At 42.4% G+C, this 20,346-nt stretch overlaps 1 protein-coding gene across 3 annotated transcripts in view; it reads left to right on the top strand.

The window, feature by feature from the left end:
* The first annotated feature begins 742 nt into the window (after nucleotides 1-742).
* ASPH (aspartate beta-hydroxylase) overlaps nucleotides 743-20,346 on the top strand; it is a 182,600-nt gene continuing 162,996 nt past the window's right edge. For 2 of the 3 annotated variants that reach the window (XM_061123370.1, XM_061123369.1), the window contains exon 1: nucleotides 743-1,037. In XM_061123370.1, the coding sequence (XP_060979353.1) occupies nucleotides 926-1,037 (112 nt within the window). In that variant the 5' untranslated portion in view covers nucleotides 743-925. The remainder of the gene's footprint in view (nucleotides 1,038-20,346) is intronic. The other variant, XM_061123372.1, reaches the window with a different exon arrangement.

Genomic DNA, 20,346 nt, shown 5'->3' with positions numbered 1-20,346 from the left:
TACCTGCCCCTGCATGGGGGGACCCAGGGTGGGGACATCAAGGGAGAGGAATGAAGACGTCAGCGCTGCGGAGAGAAATTTCAGATACAGGGTGCGGAGCAGAGCAAGAAAATGAACTTTTTGCTTTACATTTGCACCTCTTAACTAAGATCTTCTGAAAACGCTGATGGCACAAACGGAGTGACGTGCTGCTTTAAAACCAACTACGTATGGCTTAAGCATTTAGTTAGTTCTAACATCACCATTTCAGAAATGTCGTAATATTAATACTGACAAATAGTTTTTTCGCAAGAAGGGACGTTGCCTCACTTAGCTGTCTGTGTGCACAGGGAAGTGGGACACGAACAAAATTCCCGGCGAAACGCTAAGAGAGGGTGAACTCTAGTCCAGACGCTGCACACGTGTCGCCCGCCCCGCCCCATCCCCATTGTACAGGGTCCGCCAAAGCTCGCGAGAGTCTCTTGCCTTCCACGTCTGCCACGTTCCAAAGGACCAGGACAGACTGGAAAGTCGAAAGCTGCTGGCTCTCACAGGCCGCAGCGTCGCGCCAGAGCAGCCCTAAGCCTGCAGCGGGGCGGGGAAACGCGGCACGGTTACGCCCCCTCACAGAGACCCTTGTGACTGGCTGTATACCCCGTCGCTCAGTCTTCCGTGGGCGTGGAGGGGTGGGGCTCGCCTGGCGGGGGCGTGGCCTCAGGGCGGGTGAGCGGCGCGCTCTCGCGCCGGGAGGGCAGTCACCAGCACGGAGCACGCGAGGGCCTAGCGCGCGCCGGAGGCACGCGGGCGAAAAGTCCTCGGAGGCGCTGCGGGCGGTGCCGAGACACCCGTGCAGCTTCAGGAGCCGCAGCTAGCACCCGCTGCAGCGCCTGCGCCCCCCGCGGCCGGAGGGAGCCCCCCACCCTTGCCTGCTCCAGCGGTGCGCGCGATGGCCCCGCGCAAGAATGCCAAGGGCGGCGGCGGCAACAGCAGCAGCAGCAGCTCTGGTAGTCCGACCGGCTGCACCAGCGGCGGCAGCAGCAGCCCCGGGGCCCGGAGAGGTCAGAGGCGCTCCGGAGCCGGGGTCCGGGGTGGCCCAGAGGATGGGGCTCCGTGGGTGGGGGGGGGGGGCGTGGGCGCTGCGGGTCCACCTCCCCAATGCCGCCGAGCGCCTCCTCCATCCTCCGTATCTGTCCTTCTCGGGCGGTGGGCGGAGGCCGTGCTCGGTGGGCCTGGCGGGTGGGCTGGAGGGGCCGGGCCGAGCTGGGAGCCCCTTCCCGGCCGATCCCTCACCTTGCAGTGCGCAGCCGAGATGGAGATCGTGTCGATCCACTCCTTCTTGGCTCGCCGTGGAATTGAAGATAGGCGTAAAAGAAACAGCTTACCTTGGCCGTGCATATTTTGGAGAGTTTGGAAATGAGCCAAAGTCAGAAAATAAGTTCTTGCCAAACCAGCAGCTTTTAAGTGCAGCTCAAAGGAGAATAAGGCTGCCGGGATGTGTGTGCGGGGCGGGGGAGAGGGGAGTGATTTGAATATTCTTGAAGATTATTTTAAATATTTTTGCCTTTATGTAGCTTTCTTATCGTGTGTTGTAGTTGCCTTTAAATATCACAGAATGCCATAAATGCTGGGCAAGCTTCTCTATTTTTTTTCCCTTTGTCTTCTCTTTAAAAAAAAAAAGATATTCACCTTTCTCCTCTTGTGCTTATCCCTCAAAGAGAGAGAGAGCAGATGTTTTAAATCTGTTTCATCTCATATTTCAGTGGTTCTCGTTTCTATTATACTTCCTTTGACTCATATTTAGGATATTAAAACTGCAATCCAGATGTGTATTGAATCTGAGCTGTAAACTTTCCCTTTTAAAATGATTCTAGATTCTTTGTTTCCTGAGGTCTGCAAGGAATGTATTTACTTGTATCAAAAAAGTAAATCAGAAGACTATAGTCATCCTTTAAAGAGCTGTTTTTTAAATAGCACTTACCACTATCTGAAATTATTTGTTTTCATGTGTATTGCCTTCCTGTCTCATTCATTCCTTCTGGTTGATTCCTTTTCCCAGCTCTTTGAGTCTGGCCATTAATGGATGCTCAATAAAAAATTATTTGATGAGTGAATGAATTTAAATAGTTAAATTTAAATGATGAAAATAGTGCAGTTGAAATAATTGAATAAATTTACACTCTGAGAACTAATATTTTGTATTGTAGAGAAAAAAGATACAGTTTGAATTCTATAGAAAACCTAACAAGTCACCTTTGGCATAAGTAAACTTTATGTTCCTTTGTCACTTGACCTTAAATGCCAGTCAGTTGACTTAAACAGGCAGAAGGGTAGATGAAGGAAGGGCTCTGGCTACACTTTTTAAAATATCTAAATGAGAAGAACTCATGCAACTTAAGCTCCAAGTAGAAAAAGCTGATGAACAACACTTTAATGTTGTTTTCAAAAGTTTTTGTAACCATATACAAGCAAAGCACATCATCTTTGTTCAACTTTGCCTTTTGCAGTTCTGGGTAGAGAGGTTTGATTATATCTGAAGCAGTTTTATTAAATGCCCCGTTGTTGGTGAGAATTAGCATCCAGAGTGTGTATTGTATCCCCATCCCCAGTGGTTCAAGATCCGAATCAGTTTTAACAGGTAGGTGATACATACAGGAAATGTTAGGATCAAAAGGAACACATTCCAACTTTGATATTCCAGCCTTTTAGAGCAAGTTCCATCCTATTTGAGGATCTACAACCTTTTAAGCATTTTACACATTGATCCTGTAATTGTTGTGAAACAGACATAGTGTATAAAAGAGAATGTGGAAGTGAGAAAGATACCTGTATTACCAGAAAAATCTCCACAGATTTGACATTGGAGTCTCGCTTGTTACATAACGAGCATTCTTTTTCCACAGCTGTGTTTTTTTCAGTCGGTGATCAGTTCTGACTCTGTGCCACGTGGAAGGCACAGGAGATGAAAGGAGGTTTCTCTCTGTTGTAAGCAGTTGCGCTGCAGTGTGAATGTGTGATCCTATTTGTATTGCTTCCTTATAGCATAGGATACTGGAAAGATGGAGCCACTGTTTGGTTGCTTTATCTGTCATTGATGTGTACACACTGATGCCCAAGTCAATACCACGTGCTGGGGAGATCACAGAAATTGGAATCTTGGCTGGAATCTTACCATGAGGCCTGGAAAGATTGTTAGACTCCTTAAAGGTTATATACTTCTTGGAAACCCAACTGATTATTGGATGATCCAAGACTAGAACCAGGTTTTCTCTTATTCATTTGACCATTGTGCTGGATTTTTGTTGTGCTGTGGCTAAGTTGTGTCTGACTCTTTGCGACCCCATGGACTGCAGCATGCCAGGCCTCGCTGCCCCTCACCATCTCCTGGATTTTAGGTTCTCTAATTTGTAAGATTTTATGGGAATCTTGGAGTCGAAGTTGATTATCTTTTCTTTCTAGCTCTCTATGGCATATTATACCTGTTTTTTAAAAGAAAAATATGCTTCCTATCGTATCACCAGTTAACTTTTCTTTTGACTAAAATTGTGTTTGAAACAGCATGTTTGAAAATCTTAGTTTTGGAGGAAGTACATGGGCTCAACTAATGTTTTTTTGAGTTGTTTTGCATTGAGATTCTGAAGGAGATGATGACACTAGTCACATTAAGTATTATTATTTCTAACATTTGTGTGTGAAAGTAGAGTGGAAAAGGACCCAGTCCTTTGCAACATGCATTTTAGGGAAAAAGTGATTATCTGGCCTTTTGTTGATCTTGGTGATCATTTTTTTCAAAAGTGGTGTTTTGAAACTGAAACTTGGAGGTTTATATAAAAGTTAGATTTTTAAAGCAGGTGTCTGCTTTTTATTTAAGCCTTCAACTTAAATTGAAAACTGATAAAATGCTTAACTTTTTGCAGAGCTCAAGTTTGCCTTTTCCAGTTTTAGTCTTTAAAATATGAAAAAAGCATGAGTAAATTGAACATATTACCTTTGTGTGTGTGTGTGTGTGTGGGTTTGTGCTCAGTCATGTCTGACTCTTTGCGACCCTGTAGACTGTGGCCTGGCAGGTTCCTCTGTCCTTGGAATTTTTCAGGCAAGAATAGTGGAGTGGGTTGCCATTTCCTACTTCAGGGATCTTCCCGAACAAGGGATCAAACCCATGATTCCCCGAGCCTCCTGCATTGCAGGCAGATTATTTACCACTGCACCGCCGGGAAAGTTATCTTACCTTTAACTCACACATAAAAAACTGACTTGCTTGACCAACTGGGGCCAAGAGAAACCTCTTTCAGATTTATTGATTTGAAGATCTTTGATCAAGAGGGGTCATGATGTGCTTTTAGACTTATTTTGTAGTTACAGACCCTGGTATATGTAATGGTTTTGTTTAGATTTTCCCTTTGCAATGTCATGCAGTCTTTCCCTGTAGCTTCTAACTTGCTAGGTAGGGGACGTAAACATGTTTCCTTTGTCTAATAGTGTTGTGCCACCACATCACACTTCACCAGTAGGTGTCACTGTAGGATACTTTTTCCTCTTTCAATTTTAAATTTCAGATGTAACATCTACTTGTTTTTTAAATTTAACAAGCCCCATACATATTCAGAACCATTGATGGACAACTACTTAAAAATGCTCAGCCAGTGCTATTTAATTCTGTCACAATTCCTAACAGCAGGTTTTGAAATTTAGTAGTAATAGTCAGTCCCTAGCAGTCTTATTTATTTAGGCTGATTGTATTTAGAATTAAATACATTGATGAACTAACTATCTGTAAAATTATACATTTGCAGATGTTTGATTTTGATGAGTGTTAATCATTTAGAATTTTTTTCTTCCTTATTACTTTCAATATATCTTAGACTGCTTAGTAATTAACAGACATGATACATTGCTGCTTGCCCTCTGACTATTGAATGAGGAGGCCTTGGTGAAATTCCTTTCCTTTAATCGTTTTGTGCCGGTTACTTAATCCTTTGTGAGTCAGTCTAGAATGAAAAGATAGGAAGGCCATAATTCTTCCACCAGAGGAACTGTGTGCTGTTTTGTGTTCAATTGAACAGCATTTTCAACTGGCCAGATTGTATGAAAAATGAGTGTTATTCGCTCAGTTGTGTCCGACTCTGAGACCCTATGGTGGGTCTTCTCTGTCCCTGGAATTCTCCAGGCAAGAACACTGGAGTGGGTAGCTATTCTTTTATCCAGGGTATCTTCCCAACCCAGGGATTGAACCCGGGTCTCCTACGTTGGCAGGCAGATTCTTTACTGTCTAAGCCACCAGGGCAGCCCAGATTGTATGGAACCTAGTGCTAAAAAGTATTCGGAGGGAATTCTTGAACACATTTTATTATTATTATTTTTAAACATAGTTACCTTTTTATTGAATTTCTTACTGTATTTCTTTCTTTTTTATTTTTATTTATTTATTTATTTTTCTTTCTTTCTTTTTTAATGTTTTAGTTTTTTGGCCACAAGTCATGTGGGATGTTATCTCCCTGACCAGGGCTCAAACCTGCAACCCCTCTACTGGAAGGTGAAGTCTTAACCGCTGGACCACCAGGGAAATCCCTTGCACACAATTTTAAAAAGACCAAACATTAACCTGGGTTCGGAAGTAAAAGGAGAGATCTATACTTTAGCTTTGCTTTAAAATCACGTGTCTCAGAGAGATTACTAGACAATGAGAGATTCTCATTTTCAGCAGATTGGCAACAAGGTAGCTAGGATTAAGAATCATGTGAGCTTTCCACTCTAGTTAGTATTGGAAATTTAACCTCTAAGTTCTTTGGTCCCACCCTTTTTTTCCCCCCTCCAGAAAGACACTGTAGTTTGGGAAAATCCGATGACCTAGATTCATACCCATTTAAGAACTGTGTAACAGGTCACTCAAAATTTCTAATCCTGGTCTCAAATGGAAAGAATTATTCAGAGTTCTGACAGCCCTAAAATCAATTTTATATGCTTTTCTGTTGCTCAGATTTTTCATTGAAGTACCTGTAATGGTAAAGTGGAGTGGGCTGCTCCACTTTGGAGAATATATAAGGCTGTGGAACTAAGCAGGCTATTGCATGCTTGAAAAATTTTTTATGATTTAAGAAATGAGTTTTTGTGATACTGGGTAGCATCTGTTGGCGTCAAGTGGATGTCCTAGAAGTTATGTTCATAATGGGCTCTGAGTACCCCTTGACACATTTCTGTCTGCTTCTGTGGTGCACGTCAGCCTTCAAGTTTCGGATTTACCCGCTGATCCCTCCCGGGTCTGCACTGTTTTCGCTTACTAGAGCTCAGATGTATTTCAGTCTTTTGATGTTACTCCAGCGTACTGCTTTAATATCCTGAAAATACACAAGTAGTTCGTGTCTGGTGGTATTTCTGCATCTCCTGCGTGGTTCGACTTCATTCTGTCCTAAGATAAACAGAACATTTTAAAATTAGCTTCCCTCATAATAAATTCTGTATGTACAGAGAACCCATCTACAGTTTACCCAGATTCCTGGGAAAGCCTCAGCCATCTGTTGGGAGAGGCGGGGGTGCTCAGGCTGGCTCCTGTGTTCCAGTATCCACTGCTCCAGCATCTAAGTAGCTCTGAATATAAATCTCGGTGGACACGTGTCTGGTGTTTAGTCCTGCAGCTCTGGCCATTTCTCTTAGAGGACCAGAGGTTAGGATGTTCATTTCTTCCTTCTCTTCATCTCTACATGCCACTGTAGAGGCCCTTGTTCTGAAGTCGGTTGCTTTAGCTGTTTCTTCTGTGAGCGCTAGGAGCCAAGGTATATTTCCTCATCATTATTGTTTTTTAATGAGAGTGCTTCAGGCATTTGGCCTGCATTTAACATTTGCTTTTCAAGGGTGTGTCTTGGTTACCTTTGGCTGATGTGGATATCTTTTAAAGGGCAGATCTCTGAGTCTCATTTAGTTCTGATCAGATTGATGACGCCTAAGGACAAAATTGCTGTAGATAACCTATTAGAATCAAAGGAAATTTGTTTTAAAAAATAATTTTTAAAAATTTTGTGTTGGGGTATAGTCAGTTAGGGCTTCCCAGGTGGTGACAGTGGTTAAGAACCCACCTGGCAATGCAGGTAGAAGGAAGAGATGCGGGTTTGATCCCTGGGTCAGGAAGATCCCCTGGAGGAGGGCAAGGTGACCCACTCCAGTGTTCTTGCCTGGAGAACCCCACAGACATTGGAGCCTGGCGGGCCATACCCCATAGAGTTGCATAGAGTTGGATTCATGTGAAGTGACTTAGCACGCTCGCATAGCTGATTAACAAACAATATTGTGGTAGTTTTCGGGTGAATGGGAAAGGACTCAGCCATGCATACACAGGTTTCCATTCTCCCTCATCCTCCCCTCCCATCTAGGCGGCCACACAACACCTAGCAGAGTTCCCTGTGCTGTACACTAGGTCCTTGTTGGTTATCCGTTTTAAATACAGCGGTGTGCACACGTCTGTCCCGAACTCCCTAGCTATCCCTTCTCCCCATCCTTTCCCCTGGGAACCACAAGTTCCTTTAGACTCAGAGGAAATTTTGAGGCTCCTTGGTGAGCAAGTCTTTAGAAAAAATATTTACACAAGATCTACTGAAGGCTTGGGGCTGGTCTCTGGCCCCCTTGGAAATCCAGGTGTCTTGCCTGGTCGATCTGGCTGTAGCGTAGCTGTCCTCATCTGCCGTGGATGCCCTTCATGCTCTAACGCGGATGGGGGCTGGGGGTGGTGGTGGGGGGTGTTTAGTTAGTGCAGAGTGGAAACGACTGTTTTCTGTGCTTGAAAAGATGCCAGCCTTTCTTTCCTGCATGTGTTCCTACAGATTTAACCCCCTGACTCATTCTGCATGGAAGGCAGCAAGCATCAGTCTTAATTTTGAGTGAGAAAATATGACTGGAGAAAATAATTCATTCCATCACCAGTACTATATAACTGTTCTTTCTCATGCCTTGTATAGGTTTGACAGCCTTTGCTGTCTTTACCTAGTGCAGACTCGGTGCTGTTTTGTTCTCTCCTGTCTCTTACTTTGGTTCTTGTTTATTATATTGCTATTGTACAGTTTCTCACACTGTCTTTCACACTCTGTTTTAATTCAATTTTCCTCAATTGGTCTACTGGAAAGTCTGTTTGGTCTAGGTTCACAGGTAAATTTTATTTAGAGATTATTTTTTTTCCCCTTACATGAAAATAAAAATCTGTGCTGTGTTTATTGAAAGAATACCTGCATTTAACTTTTCCATTTTTTGAGTCAAATCAATTTGAATAAGATGCTTGTCACTTACTGAATTTTATATTTATAAATTATTTCATTTTCATGCATTTTGCTTTTTGATGGAGAGCCATCTCTCTTTTAGAATGTAAATATTTCTATGTGTTGCTCTTTAAAACTGTATCTGTTTGTAATATTGTATATTAAGATGTTTAAATAGATATGAATAATGCAGTGACTTACCATGTAGCCACTGTACAAATGTGGAAGTAAAATGTTACCAAATTCTTGGTTTCTCCCCTCCTGTATTACCCCTTTACAACCAATCTTATTAAACATATTGTGATAATCATTGTCATACATTTCTTTACAATTTATATTATATAATATATAGCTTCCCTGGTGGCTCAGTCAGTGAAAAATCTGCCTGCAATGCAGGAGACCCAGGTTCAATCCCTGAGTCGGGAAGATCCCCTAGAGAAGGAAATGGCAACCCACTCCAGTATTCTTGCCTGGAAAATCCCATGGACAGAGAAGCCTGGTGGGCTGCAGTCCATGGGATTGCAAAGAGTCAGGCACGACTGAGCGACTAACATATAATATTGATAGTAATATATTATATAACAATGTTATGCTGCATATATGATATATATAGTATAATAGTCATATATAACTTAATATAATATTATGTTGCATATTGTTTACTGTATATCCATTTGTATAAAACATATTATTAAATTCTATATATATGAAAATTGCTTAGGAAGTATATCTATATCCCTATGTGTATAAATGTTATATGTATGTATATATACATACCTATACATTTGTTTGTTGTTGCTATTGTTTAGTTGCTAAGTCGTTTCCAACTGTTTTGCAGCCCCTTGGACTGTAGCCCATCAGGCTTCTCTGTCCATGGGCTTTCCCAGGCAAGAAGAAGGGAGCAGGTTGCAATTTGCCCCTCCAGGGGATCTTCCCAACCCAGGGATCGCCTGTGTTGCAGGCGGGTTCTTTTACCACTAAGCCACCAGGGAAGCCCGTGCATTTGTTTAGCACATGTCAGAAGTTTTATGAAGAGGCTCATACTCGGCAACTACTCAACACTGTTTGCTTAAGATTCTACCAAACTGGCTTTTTGTTTTCGTATATATAGTTCTTCACTATATGAATGTGCTTTTTCTTTAGCCATCCTGGAGTCCAGGACCACTTTGTTTTCATTTTTTTCTCTCAAACACTGCTGCCCTGAACACTCTTGGAGCTGTCTATTCCCTTGTATACATGTCTAAGTCCTTTTCTAGAGCATAATTTAGGATTGGAATTGTTGGGTCGTAGCAAATACACATATTAAACTTTACTAAAGTATTACCTTTTTTTTCCCCAACCTCAAAGTGGTTGTATCACTTTACACTCCCACCCGCCGTGAAAACAGCTCCCTGTGTGCAGCAACCACATTACCAATGCTCGGTAACCTTTAATGTTGCAAGTGTAGTAAGTTTAGTGGGTGTGAAGTCGTATTTTTGTTTTAAACTTGCATTTTCCTCATCAGCAATGAGGTCACTAGTGAGAATAGCTATTCGAGTTTCCTTTTCTGTGAATTTCTTTTAATATACATATATATATATATATAACCTATTTGTCTAGGTTTTTTAATTTTATATAATTAAAATTTTTGACTTGTAGAACTTCTTTATCTTGAACCTTTTGATTGTGTGATAAAGGGCTTCTCCCAGTCTGTGATTATTCATGTTGTCATTTTCTGTAGTATAATTTGTTGAATAGAATTTTTAGATTTTTGATATATTGATAATAGCATTTTTCTACTTCTTTTTAGTTTGTGCTTTATTTAAGACATCTTTTCTAAAGAGATCATAAAACATTTTCTTTTTTTCTAGAAACTACTAAATGTTGCCTTTTACATTTAGATGTCTAAACTATGGGGTGTAGTTTTTATTGTATATATTGTTGGGTAGGGATCTGATATTTTTAAAGAATGAATAATGAAAATGTCCTGCACCATTAGTTGAAGTGTCTTCTTTCTACACTAGTATGCTGTATCACCTATTGTGTGTGGATACCTGTGACTGTGTTTTGTTCCTGGTATGTGGAATTAGGCAGGTCCTTCTATCCTGTCTTTTTCATCATTGTCCTCACTGTTTTGGGACCTTGCTTTGCCTGTGTGTTTTTAGAATCTGCACATCAAGTTAAGTTTCATGAAGAATATTTCAGGATTTTGACTGGGATTGTATTGAATTCATAGAACAGTTTGGGACAAATATGTGTGTGTGTTCAGCCACTAAGTTATGTCTGACTCTTTGCAACCCCATGGACTGCTGCACGCCAGGCTTCCCTGTCTTTCGCTATCTCTTGGAGTTTGCACAAATTGGGACAAGAACACATGTATAATAATGAGTATTTCTGTACATAAATGTTATGCAACTTCCTAGGTATTTGTCTTACAATGAGTTGCTATAATTTTGTCCCAACGTGAGGTGCCTCTTTTATCACATTTAGCCTAAGTGCTTTGCTGCTGCTATTGTTCAGTTGCTCAGTCATGCCCAACTGTTTGTGACCCCATGGACTGTAGCCCACCAGGCTCCTCTGCTTATGGGATTTTCCAGGCAAGCAAACTGGAGTGGGTTGCCATGTCCTCCTCCAGGGGATCTTCCTAACCCAGGGATCAAACCCATGTCTCCTGCATTGCAGGTGATCTCTTGCATCACAGGCATGTTCTATACTTCTGAGTATAAGTGAGGGAGCCCTTAGATGACTCATAACTGGTCCTATTTCATCCTTCAGGCATTGTCATCTTCATAAAGTGCAGGTTTGATCATGTTGCTTATTTGAAAACCTTGCCTAGTCTCCCCAGTCCTCGAGGTGTAGTTTAGATTCCTTAGCACCATCTAGGAGGCTCCTCATGATCTTGCCCCTCTTACTCTCTCTAGCCAATCTTAAACTGCTCTCTTTATAGTTATATTAATTCACCCATGTCTAGTCACTCTCTGAGGTCTCTGCATTTGCACTTGCTGTTTCTTCTGCACTTCTTCTTTGCACTTGTTTCTTCTGTGACAGCCCCGCACTTGCTCTTTCCCTGTGTGGCTCCTGTGTGTCTGTCAAGATGCAGCTACCCCATCAGTTCTACCTTCCCCTTCATCATCTTCCCAGTGGGTTTAGCAACCCTCCTCTCCCACACCCCCAGTGTGAGTCTCTATAGCGCCCTCTGCAGGTACCGTTTTAGCATCCTCATTGATCCACAGGTTCTTCTAGCAGATGAGAAGTGTGACAACACAGGATTAGACTGCCCTGGACCCAAGGACTAGCTCTGCCACTCATTTTTGACCTTTTAGTGAGTCAACAAACCTCTCTCAGCATCTTGAAATATTTCTTCATCTCTCAAATGGAGATAATACTCACACTTAGGCAAGGTGATGCATAGTAAGCATTTCTTAACGACTGCAGTTGTTGTACATGGTGATGGTGATACCCCCTTGAACAAAACAGATGTTTAGTTTTGTACTGTGCTCATCTGTTGTCTTTCGTTCTTTCTTGGTAATAAAGGCAAGAACTTTAGGAACAGACACCAGATGCAGACCCCCGTAAACAGTTAGGAATTGATTTCATTAAAAAAGATGTGATGCGCTCACACCAGACGTGGTAGGATCAGTGGTTCTGGAATCCTCAGGGCACGTGACTTCTCTTTGTCGGTGTCTGTCATCCTGACGTTGGCTCCTCTGGGATTCAGGATGGCAGCCAGCAGCCTTGGGGTTTCTTGCTTCCCTGTTCACACTCAGCAGAAGAAGGGGGCTTTTTCTCTTTTGCATAGAACAGGGCTTCTTGGCTCCACACTGCCTGTCTCACCACTGCTGGCTGGGAATGGGTTAACAGGATTGTTCTGATCAGAGGTCAGCATGGTGGTCACATGATCTCCCTGGAAACAGCCATCATTTTCTTTTTTTTCTAATTTTTTAAACTGGAGGATAACTACTTTATAGTGTCGTGTTGGTTTCTGCCATACAACAGTGTGAGTCAGTCGCTATCATTTTTTTTATGTTATTACATTTTTCTCTTGATTTCTTTTCAACTGATTTAAAAAGTCAAAACCATTCTTAGGCCCTCGTTCATACAAAAACGGGAGGTGGTTCGAAACTCACTCACCCTGGTCAAGAGTACTTGCTGGGGCTGGGAGAATTACTCCTAGGGTTTGGTGTAGGTAAACGCCTCGTTCCATTTTCTTTATATCTCCGGTGCTTAAATGATGGTCTGTGCATAGTAGGCACTCATTAATATTGGTGTGAACAAATTTACAGGGAGAAGTCTTGCTTCCCTCTCACAGATCAAAAGGGCACTGATAGTGTAACCTGTGTTTTTTGTGTCTCTTCCACACTGTCTTGAATGTAAAAGGTGCTCCAGAATTATGTGTTACATTCGTGGATTTTTTTTTTTTTTTTTTAATGTTTATGCTATGGGCCATAAGACAGATTGCAAAATCCTCTTGATGTTTATAAGTATTGGAGTTAAAGAAATAAAAATTTGTAAGATGTGGAGAATTGTTTAAAATGAGCAAGTCCTTTCTGGTAGTTTTGACATACAAGTACTTAGGCCAGTAGGAAGCATTTGTATTTTGTTCATTCTGATTAGGAGGAAAGTTTCGGCAGAAGCAGGCATTTATTTGTTCTGCAACATTTTGATTTTCCCTCACTTTAGCCTCAAATGTGACTCCTTGGTAGGCTAAAATTATGTGAATACTGAAATACTGCTAAATTTTTGTTCCCTTCAGTTTTTGGTTTTGCGTTTAAAATTCTTATGTAAGAGTTATGGATATTTCTGCCTTGACTTAAGACTAAAGTTTGACAATCTTAATTTAAAAATATGGAAAAACTATGAGTGAAAGTCGCTCAGTCGTGTCTGACTCCCGGCGACCCCATAGACTATACAGTCCATGGAATTCTCCAGGCCAGAATACAGGAGTGGATAGCCTTTGCCTTCTCCAGGCAGGGAATCTCCCCACCCCAGGGATTGAACCTAGGTCTCCCACATTGTAGGCGGATTCTTTACAAGCTGAGCCACAAGGGAAGCTCAATGCTATTAATAACATTTATAAAGCAGATTGTACTTCAAAGTGCTGTATCTTTAAAATTCAAGAGAGTGGTTCTTCCCAAGTGATTGTTTTCATCCACATTGTCCCATATACTCTTTTAGCTTAATTTTGTTTTTGTTGTTTAGTCACTAAGTTATATCTGACTCTGTGTTCCCAGTGGACTAGAGCCCACCAGTCTCCTCTGTCCATAGAATTTCCCAGGCAAGAATACTGGAGTGGGTAGCCATTTCCTTCTCTAGGGGGTCTTCTTGACCCTGGGTTTGAACCTGCATCTTCTGCTTTGGCAGACAGATTCTTTATCTCTGAGCCACCTGGGAGTTAACTCACCCTAAATACCCTAATATTAATACTCATCAAAATGAATTTTTATTTTATTTTTGTTTTACTCCTCCACTGGACTGTAAGCAAAGTGGCCTCTCTCGTTCATTGTACGGCAGGGATTTCAAGAGTTATTAGCCAAAGGAATGAATATTCAGGTGCATGGAGAAAATGGTAAAAGCCTTTTAAAAATTTATCATCCTGTGATTTTGATAACTTTGTGTCTTAAAATCTTTATTAGCTTACAGAGAGCTGAAAGCACCTTGTTCTGCCAATCTGAATTATTTGTTGAGCAGAAATTTTCTATTTAGGGCAAGACTTTTATTTAAGATGGTGTTACAGACATTTAGCCACTGCTGGGAAGAGATTGTGCCCTGTCAGGACAGCACCTGTTAAATATACCTGTGCTTTCTGTCCAAACATTAGCTTCTCAGGAACTGGCATAAAGCTTTGCGACTTCAGCCTTTTCAGCTGGTCAGATTATGTTGCGTCATATTCCTAGGAACCATTGGCAGCAGACTTGTTGGCTTTTTCTGGAACACAGCCAAGAGATCAGTGTTTGCAACAGTTTATGCAGTGGAGCCTGAGTGCAGGGTGGTGACCCGCGTGCCTGTGACTTTTATTTCAGGTGACCTCAGCCAGGGTGGGTGGGGGCCAGTCTGGTGAAGGTAGAGCTGAGGGAGGTGTTGGGTATGGAAGTTAGGGCAAAATGAATCAGTGAGAGTTGAGTTAGGGGACACCTGAGCAGGTGGTGACATTGACTGTCACTTTGGTTTTTGAACTGGAGCAGGATAGGGAGGAAAGGGACAGACTTGGAGTATGGGGGTGAGGCAGCTGAGTGGATGAAGCCCATGGGGTCCTGGCTGGACCTGCCCCTCACCCAGAACCAGCCTGTGGTCTGGTTTTGTTTTCAGAATGCTGCTGCTACTGCTGCTAAGTTGCTTCAAGTTGTGCCTGACTCTTTGCAGCCTGGTAGACTGCAACCTGCCAGACTCCTCTGTCCGTGGGATTCTCCAGGCAAGAATACTGGAGTGGGTTGCTTGCCCTCCTCCAGGGAATCTTCCCAACCCAAGAACTGAACCTGTGTCTCATGTCTCCTGCATTGGCAGACAGGTTCTTTACCACTAGTGCCGCCTGGGAGTGTGTTAGATTTGTTTTACCATCTGTTGTTGTTCACTTGCTTAGTCGTGTCCGACTCTGTGATCCCATGGAATACAACACACCATGCTCCCCCGTACTTCACTGTCCCAGAGCTTGCTCAGACTCATGTCCATTGAGTCACTGATGCCATCCAACCTGCCTTCTCATCCTCTGGCACCCCTTTTTCCACCTGCCCTCAATCTTTCCCGGCATCAGGGTCTTTTCCAATGAGTTGGCTTTCGCATCAGGTGGCCGAAGTATTGGAGCTTCATCATCAATCCTTCCAGTGACTATTCAGAGTTGATTTCTTTTAGGATCGACTGGTTTGATCTCCCTGCTGTCCAAGGGACTCTTCAAGAGTCTGCTCCAGCACCACAGTTCGAAAGCATCAATTCAATTTTTACCATCTAGATGGTACAAAAACATTTATATTTACCTTGTTGTGTGTGTGTGTGTGTGTGTGAATTGTCCAGTTAAGTTAATGGGGTTTACTCTGTCCAGGTACTGTGCTCTGCAAGGAGCAGATACAGCGGTCAGATCAGATCTAACACCAGCCCCTGTCCTTTGGGCCGCAGAGCAGTAAATACTTGTTAGATGGATGAAGTGTGTGTGGTCAGGGAGTAGGGAAAGGAAGACTAAAATATGAACCAGCTGAGGCTTTTCAGGACTCTCAAAACCGCAGTCCCAGCTAACATTTTCTGGGCAGTTAAACTCTGGGGAATCCTGCAAATTAGAAGAGGTGACAAGGACACTCGAGGGACCAATGGCCTGTTTTTATTAAAGGAAAGGAAAGTAGATTCAGGCCAGCTCTAAACTGATGTCTCATGACAATCCTAGGCAAATTCTAGAATTAAAAATCATTTTTCAGTGAATAGAGAAGAAAGCCATGGACAGTAGGAGATACTGCAGGTATACCAGGTTCAACGTCTCATTGTGCATTTTGATGAGTTTTCTAGACAAGTGGTCAGGATACAATCTCATTATTTTTCCTGACTGCACCAAGGGTTTAACACCATCTCTGAGAATCACCCTGTGTCTCAGATGGCAAAGCATCGCTCCTGTGATGGAGTGTGGATCACAGCTGGCGACTGCATTGCATTCCTTTGCACATTACCGATTTCATGGGTCGATGTCAATTTCAAGAGCACGGAGGTGAGGGCAGTTAGTCCTGGGAGGGAAAGGGACATCATAGGGACAGCCTGGCTGGGAGGGTGGACAGGGTTGCACACTTCTGCAGAGTCAGCTCATTGTTGAGGATAAGCTGGGACAGATTTGATGTACTAGGTATATTTTTGAGAAGGCCTAATGTTTTGTTTTGTTTGGGTTGGGTTTTTTAATTTTTTGTGGTCTCAGAGGGTGCTGCTTGCTTGATGTGTCTGATTAGGAATCCCCTTGCGTGTTAGTGTAATTGGGGACCAGAGTGAGGGAGGGGACTGTCCCACTCTGCATAAGTCGGGTTGCATCCAGAATTTGGGGGGTGCCTATTGGGGGGAGAGGTGGAGATGACTGGTGGGAGGAAGTGCCTTTCGGGTGAGATCTTGGGGTGAGTGTGGGGTAGGGGCAAGAACCCAGGGAATGCTGGCTCAAATGGAGCGCCCCCCCCCCCCCACCCGCCGCCCCGCCCCATCCAGGAGGTGGCAGAGGAGTTAGGTTTATAATCCCAGATTAATCAGAGGTGACACCCAGGGAATCCAGTGGAAATGGCCAGTGAGCAGGTGGAGATCTGTGGCCAGAACCTGCGTGGAGGAGACGTGTAGTGGGGAGCATTCTCCCTTTGGTTTGTCCTAAATCGGAGGCCCGATGCGGAATTGGTGTTCTTTCCATTACTGTTGGGTTTAGGACTTGATCCTTGACTTCACTTATTCTTTCATTCATTCATTCCTTCCATTTATTTTTAAATCAATTCAATTTTGCTTTTATTTTTATATTTATCTAACCTTTTGTTTTGAAACTTTTAAACCTATTTAACAGCAAAAAGTTCAGACCATTGAAAGGCTTGTATACTCTTCACCTGGACTTACCAACTGTTGGCAGTTGGCCATGTTTGCTCTCTTTGTGTATTGATCTTCCTTCCTTTCTCATCTGTCTGTCTGTCTGTCTGTCTGTCTCTGGGACCTCTTTGTAGGTAACATCATGACAGTTTAATTGGCTTAACTGCTTCCTACCCTGAGCCCTCCTAAGGACATGGTGAAAGTGTAAGTGTTAGTGGCTCAGCCGAGTGACCCCATGGACGGTAGCCCTCCAGGTTCCTCTGTCCATGGGATTCTCCAGGCAAGAATACTGGAGTGGGTAGCCACTCTCTTCTCCAGGAGATCTTCCTGACCCAGGGATCAAACCTATGTCTCCTGCATTACAGGCAGATTGGCAGGTTCTTTACCGTCTGAGCCATCAGAAAGGCAGCACTGATGCACTATTACCTAAATGCACTTTCTAATCAGATTTCTCTGAGGGTCTCCAGAAGCATCCTTAAAACTTGAAGTTTTAACATTTTTAAAATTTTTTACTTATCCAGAACCCAATCATGAATTAACCTGAGGGGAGACTTTTCACACTCTTAACCCTTATCTGGAATACCTTATCTGATTCTGAATATCTGATTCTTTAGGACTAGAAATGGGCCTGGAAATCTGGATTTTCCCAACTTTTTAGTGTGAAAAAATTCAAACCTTCATGACAGTTATAAGAAAAGTTTGTTTAGGTTCAGTAGTTGTTTTGATGGCTTTGCATTTTCTATAGGTCACTCTAGATACATACACACCATTTTATTTATTCATTTTGCCTTTAAACTGTTTAATTAAATCATGATACTTTGTTTCTGAATTTTTCAGCACGTTTTCCCTAAAAACAAGGATATGTTCCTACATAATCACAATATAATTATCACACTCAGGAAGTTTAACACTCCTTACAGCACTGTTAACTGACTTAAGTCTATATTCAAATCTTTCTAGTTTATTCCAATAGTATCCTTCATACAGCCCGCTCCACCTTTGAATTGTTGATGTCTCTTTTATTTAAAAGATTTTTAAAATTAAGATAGATTTTATTCCACAAAGTCTCATGGGTAAACTACATGCCTTTCCCCTAAAATATGTTGCTTTTTGTGATATTTTGTAGCACTTAGGAGGTGGATAAGGTGAAAAATCACAGTAAAGAGAAGCTGATTTCACAACAGATGGGTAATTTAAATGTGGAGTCATGAGCAGTTGGGGGAAAACATGCAGATAAAAACACAAGTACACTAGTTTTTGAAAGAAGAGGTTCCAGTCTTGGCAGGGCTGTTGAATGGCAGAGGAATTAGATTTAGTCCATCCCGTCAAATTTGAGGGAAAAACAACTAGCTTGGAAACTTTCTGTGACTCATTGGAGCTAATGAAAATATTCCTTAAAATGATCAAAGTGCTCTTGCTTTACCTCTGTGATGTCTGTGGCTAGCAGACATTTAATTGACATTCCTGGACTTTGATCAGGACTGTCCTTCTCATGGGCACAGGTTTTGAGCCAGTAACGTGGCTTCTGTGAATGTTTGTGTTACACACACAGTGGTTGTGTAAAAGTGCTGAAATCAGTGTCACATTTCAGAACTTAAGGCTTGGAAACCCTGTCAAGTTTTAAGTAACATTTTCTGATTTGGTGATATATTTAAAATACATATAAAGTTAATTCATGAACTTTATAACATATTAACGAGTTAAGACATCCTCAGAATGGGAAACTTTTACCCATTAAAGATGCTTTAAGATAAGGAATAGGACAATCACAGCCTGGGAGAAAATTTTGTAACACATGTTGTCTGTTAAAGGGCCGTTGTCCAGGCAATACAAAGACGTCCTACAGTTCAACTTAGGAAAACATTTTAAAAAATAGGCAAATGTTCAGAAGATTTGAGTAGACAGTTCACAGAAAAGAAATAAATGGCTAGTAAGCATATGAGAAAAGTGCTGGAACATTGGCCCCCGGGGGGAATGCAAATTAAACCAACAGCTACCACTGCATACTCATCAGAGTGGCTAAAATTAAAAAGACTGACCACAGCAAATGTTGACAACATCTTAGAACAAAAGAGCTCTTACACATTCTTGGTGGGTGTATAAAATGGTGGAACCACTTGAATAAAAGGTCTGGCAGTCTCTTACCATACTGAGTGTGCCTGAGCCCTGTGACCCAGCAATTCCACCCCTAGGTATTTATTGCCCAGGAGAAATGCAAGTTTTTATTTCTAATATGCAAGCAATGTTCTTGCACAAGAATATTCCCAGCAGCTTTATTTGTAATCCTCAAGGCCTGCCAACAGTTCAGACTTCTACCAGTAGGAAAATTCTCTGGTATACTCAGGTGTATTTGTCCAGCGGAATACAACAGGAAGTCATGCAGTACTGCTGCCGGGAACATACATAGCCCCTCAGAATGTAAAGCTCAGGGAGACAGGCCTTACACCAACAAGCGTGTACCAGGTGATGCCATTTTTATGACATTTCAAGAACAGGCAACACTAACCTACAGTGGGGAAAAAAAAAAACAAAACAATGGGGCTGTCCCTGGGCTTGGGGTTGCTGTGGAATTTGGCTGGTAAGGGCCTCCGTGTTCTGTGTCTTGATAAGAGATTAGTGTATATTTTTGTGAAAACTCAGTGTACGCTTTAAATTAGGGCATTTCATTTTATGTAAATGTTATGGGAAATGATAAATATCGGACTGTGGTTTATGATGTAGAAGCTGAAATTCTTGGGGCAGTGTGCTAGTGTCTACAGTTTTAATTTGAAATGCGTTAGACATATAAAATGAGTTCATGAATGAATGTTGAGGAATGAATAGACATGCCGTAAGCAAGATAGTGAAATGTTAATCATTGCATCTGAGTGATATGCATCCAAATATTCTACATAAAATTCTTTCAGCTTTGTTGTGTGTGGGGAGATTTTTGTAATAAAATATTTTTAGAATATTCATGTATTGTTTGTTCGAATCCTATGAAGTAGCCATTTTTGTGGGCCCCAAATTGTCAAATACTGGCAGCTTTTTGTGTGTCGGCCTCACATGCAGCCACATTTATAGCTGCTGTCTTTCGTAGGCTTTGTCTGGCAGGGTGTTATCACGAAGCTTCATTTTCCTCCAGTCACTGTGGTTAGTTGGACTGATCTCTGGGTAGCAGAGGCTCTTGACCATCTCTTTGGCGGATTCCTTAGCACCCCAGTCACTCTGCGTTTCTGGAAGCCTGTCTGCTTTAAGTATGATCTCATTTTCAGTGCAGAATTTCTCCTCTCCCGTTGGCAGGAAGGCAGGAGGGCCTGCAGTGGGAGAAGTGATGTTTGCGTTCTCTCCATATGGTCAGTTTTGGGGCAGTGTTCTTGTCTCTTCCAGGCTCTAGTTGTCGGGAGTGCTGGGGATGGGAGAGGGAGAGAGGGGAAGAGAGGGAAAGCCATCTATCTTCTCACTGGTCCCTGTCAGCCTCCTGCTGGTTGATATGATCAACTGTCCACGGTTGACAATAGGTGAAAGTGAAAGTCGCTCAGTCCTGTTTTGACTCTTTGCAACCCCATGGACTATACAGTGACAGGCAGCCAAACGCTTCCCCTGTGAGATCTTTGGAAGGTCTGGTGGGACCTTCCAGCCCTCCGGG

This window comes from Dama dama, chromosome 21 (genome assembly GCF_033118175.1).
Source record: "Dama dama isolate Ldn47 chromosome 21, ASM3311817v1, whole genome shotgun sequence".
NCBI lineage: Eukaryota > Metazoa > Chordata > Mammalia > Artiodactyla > Cervidae > Dama > Dama dama.
Note: the sequence above shows the minus strand (reverse complement) of the source record. Positions and strands in the feature narration are given on the sequence as shown.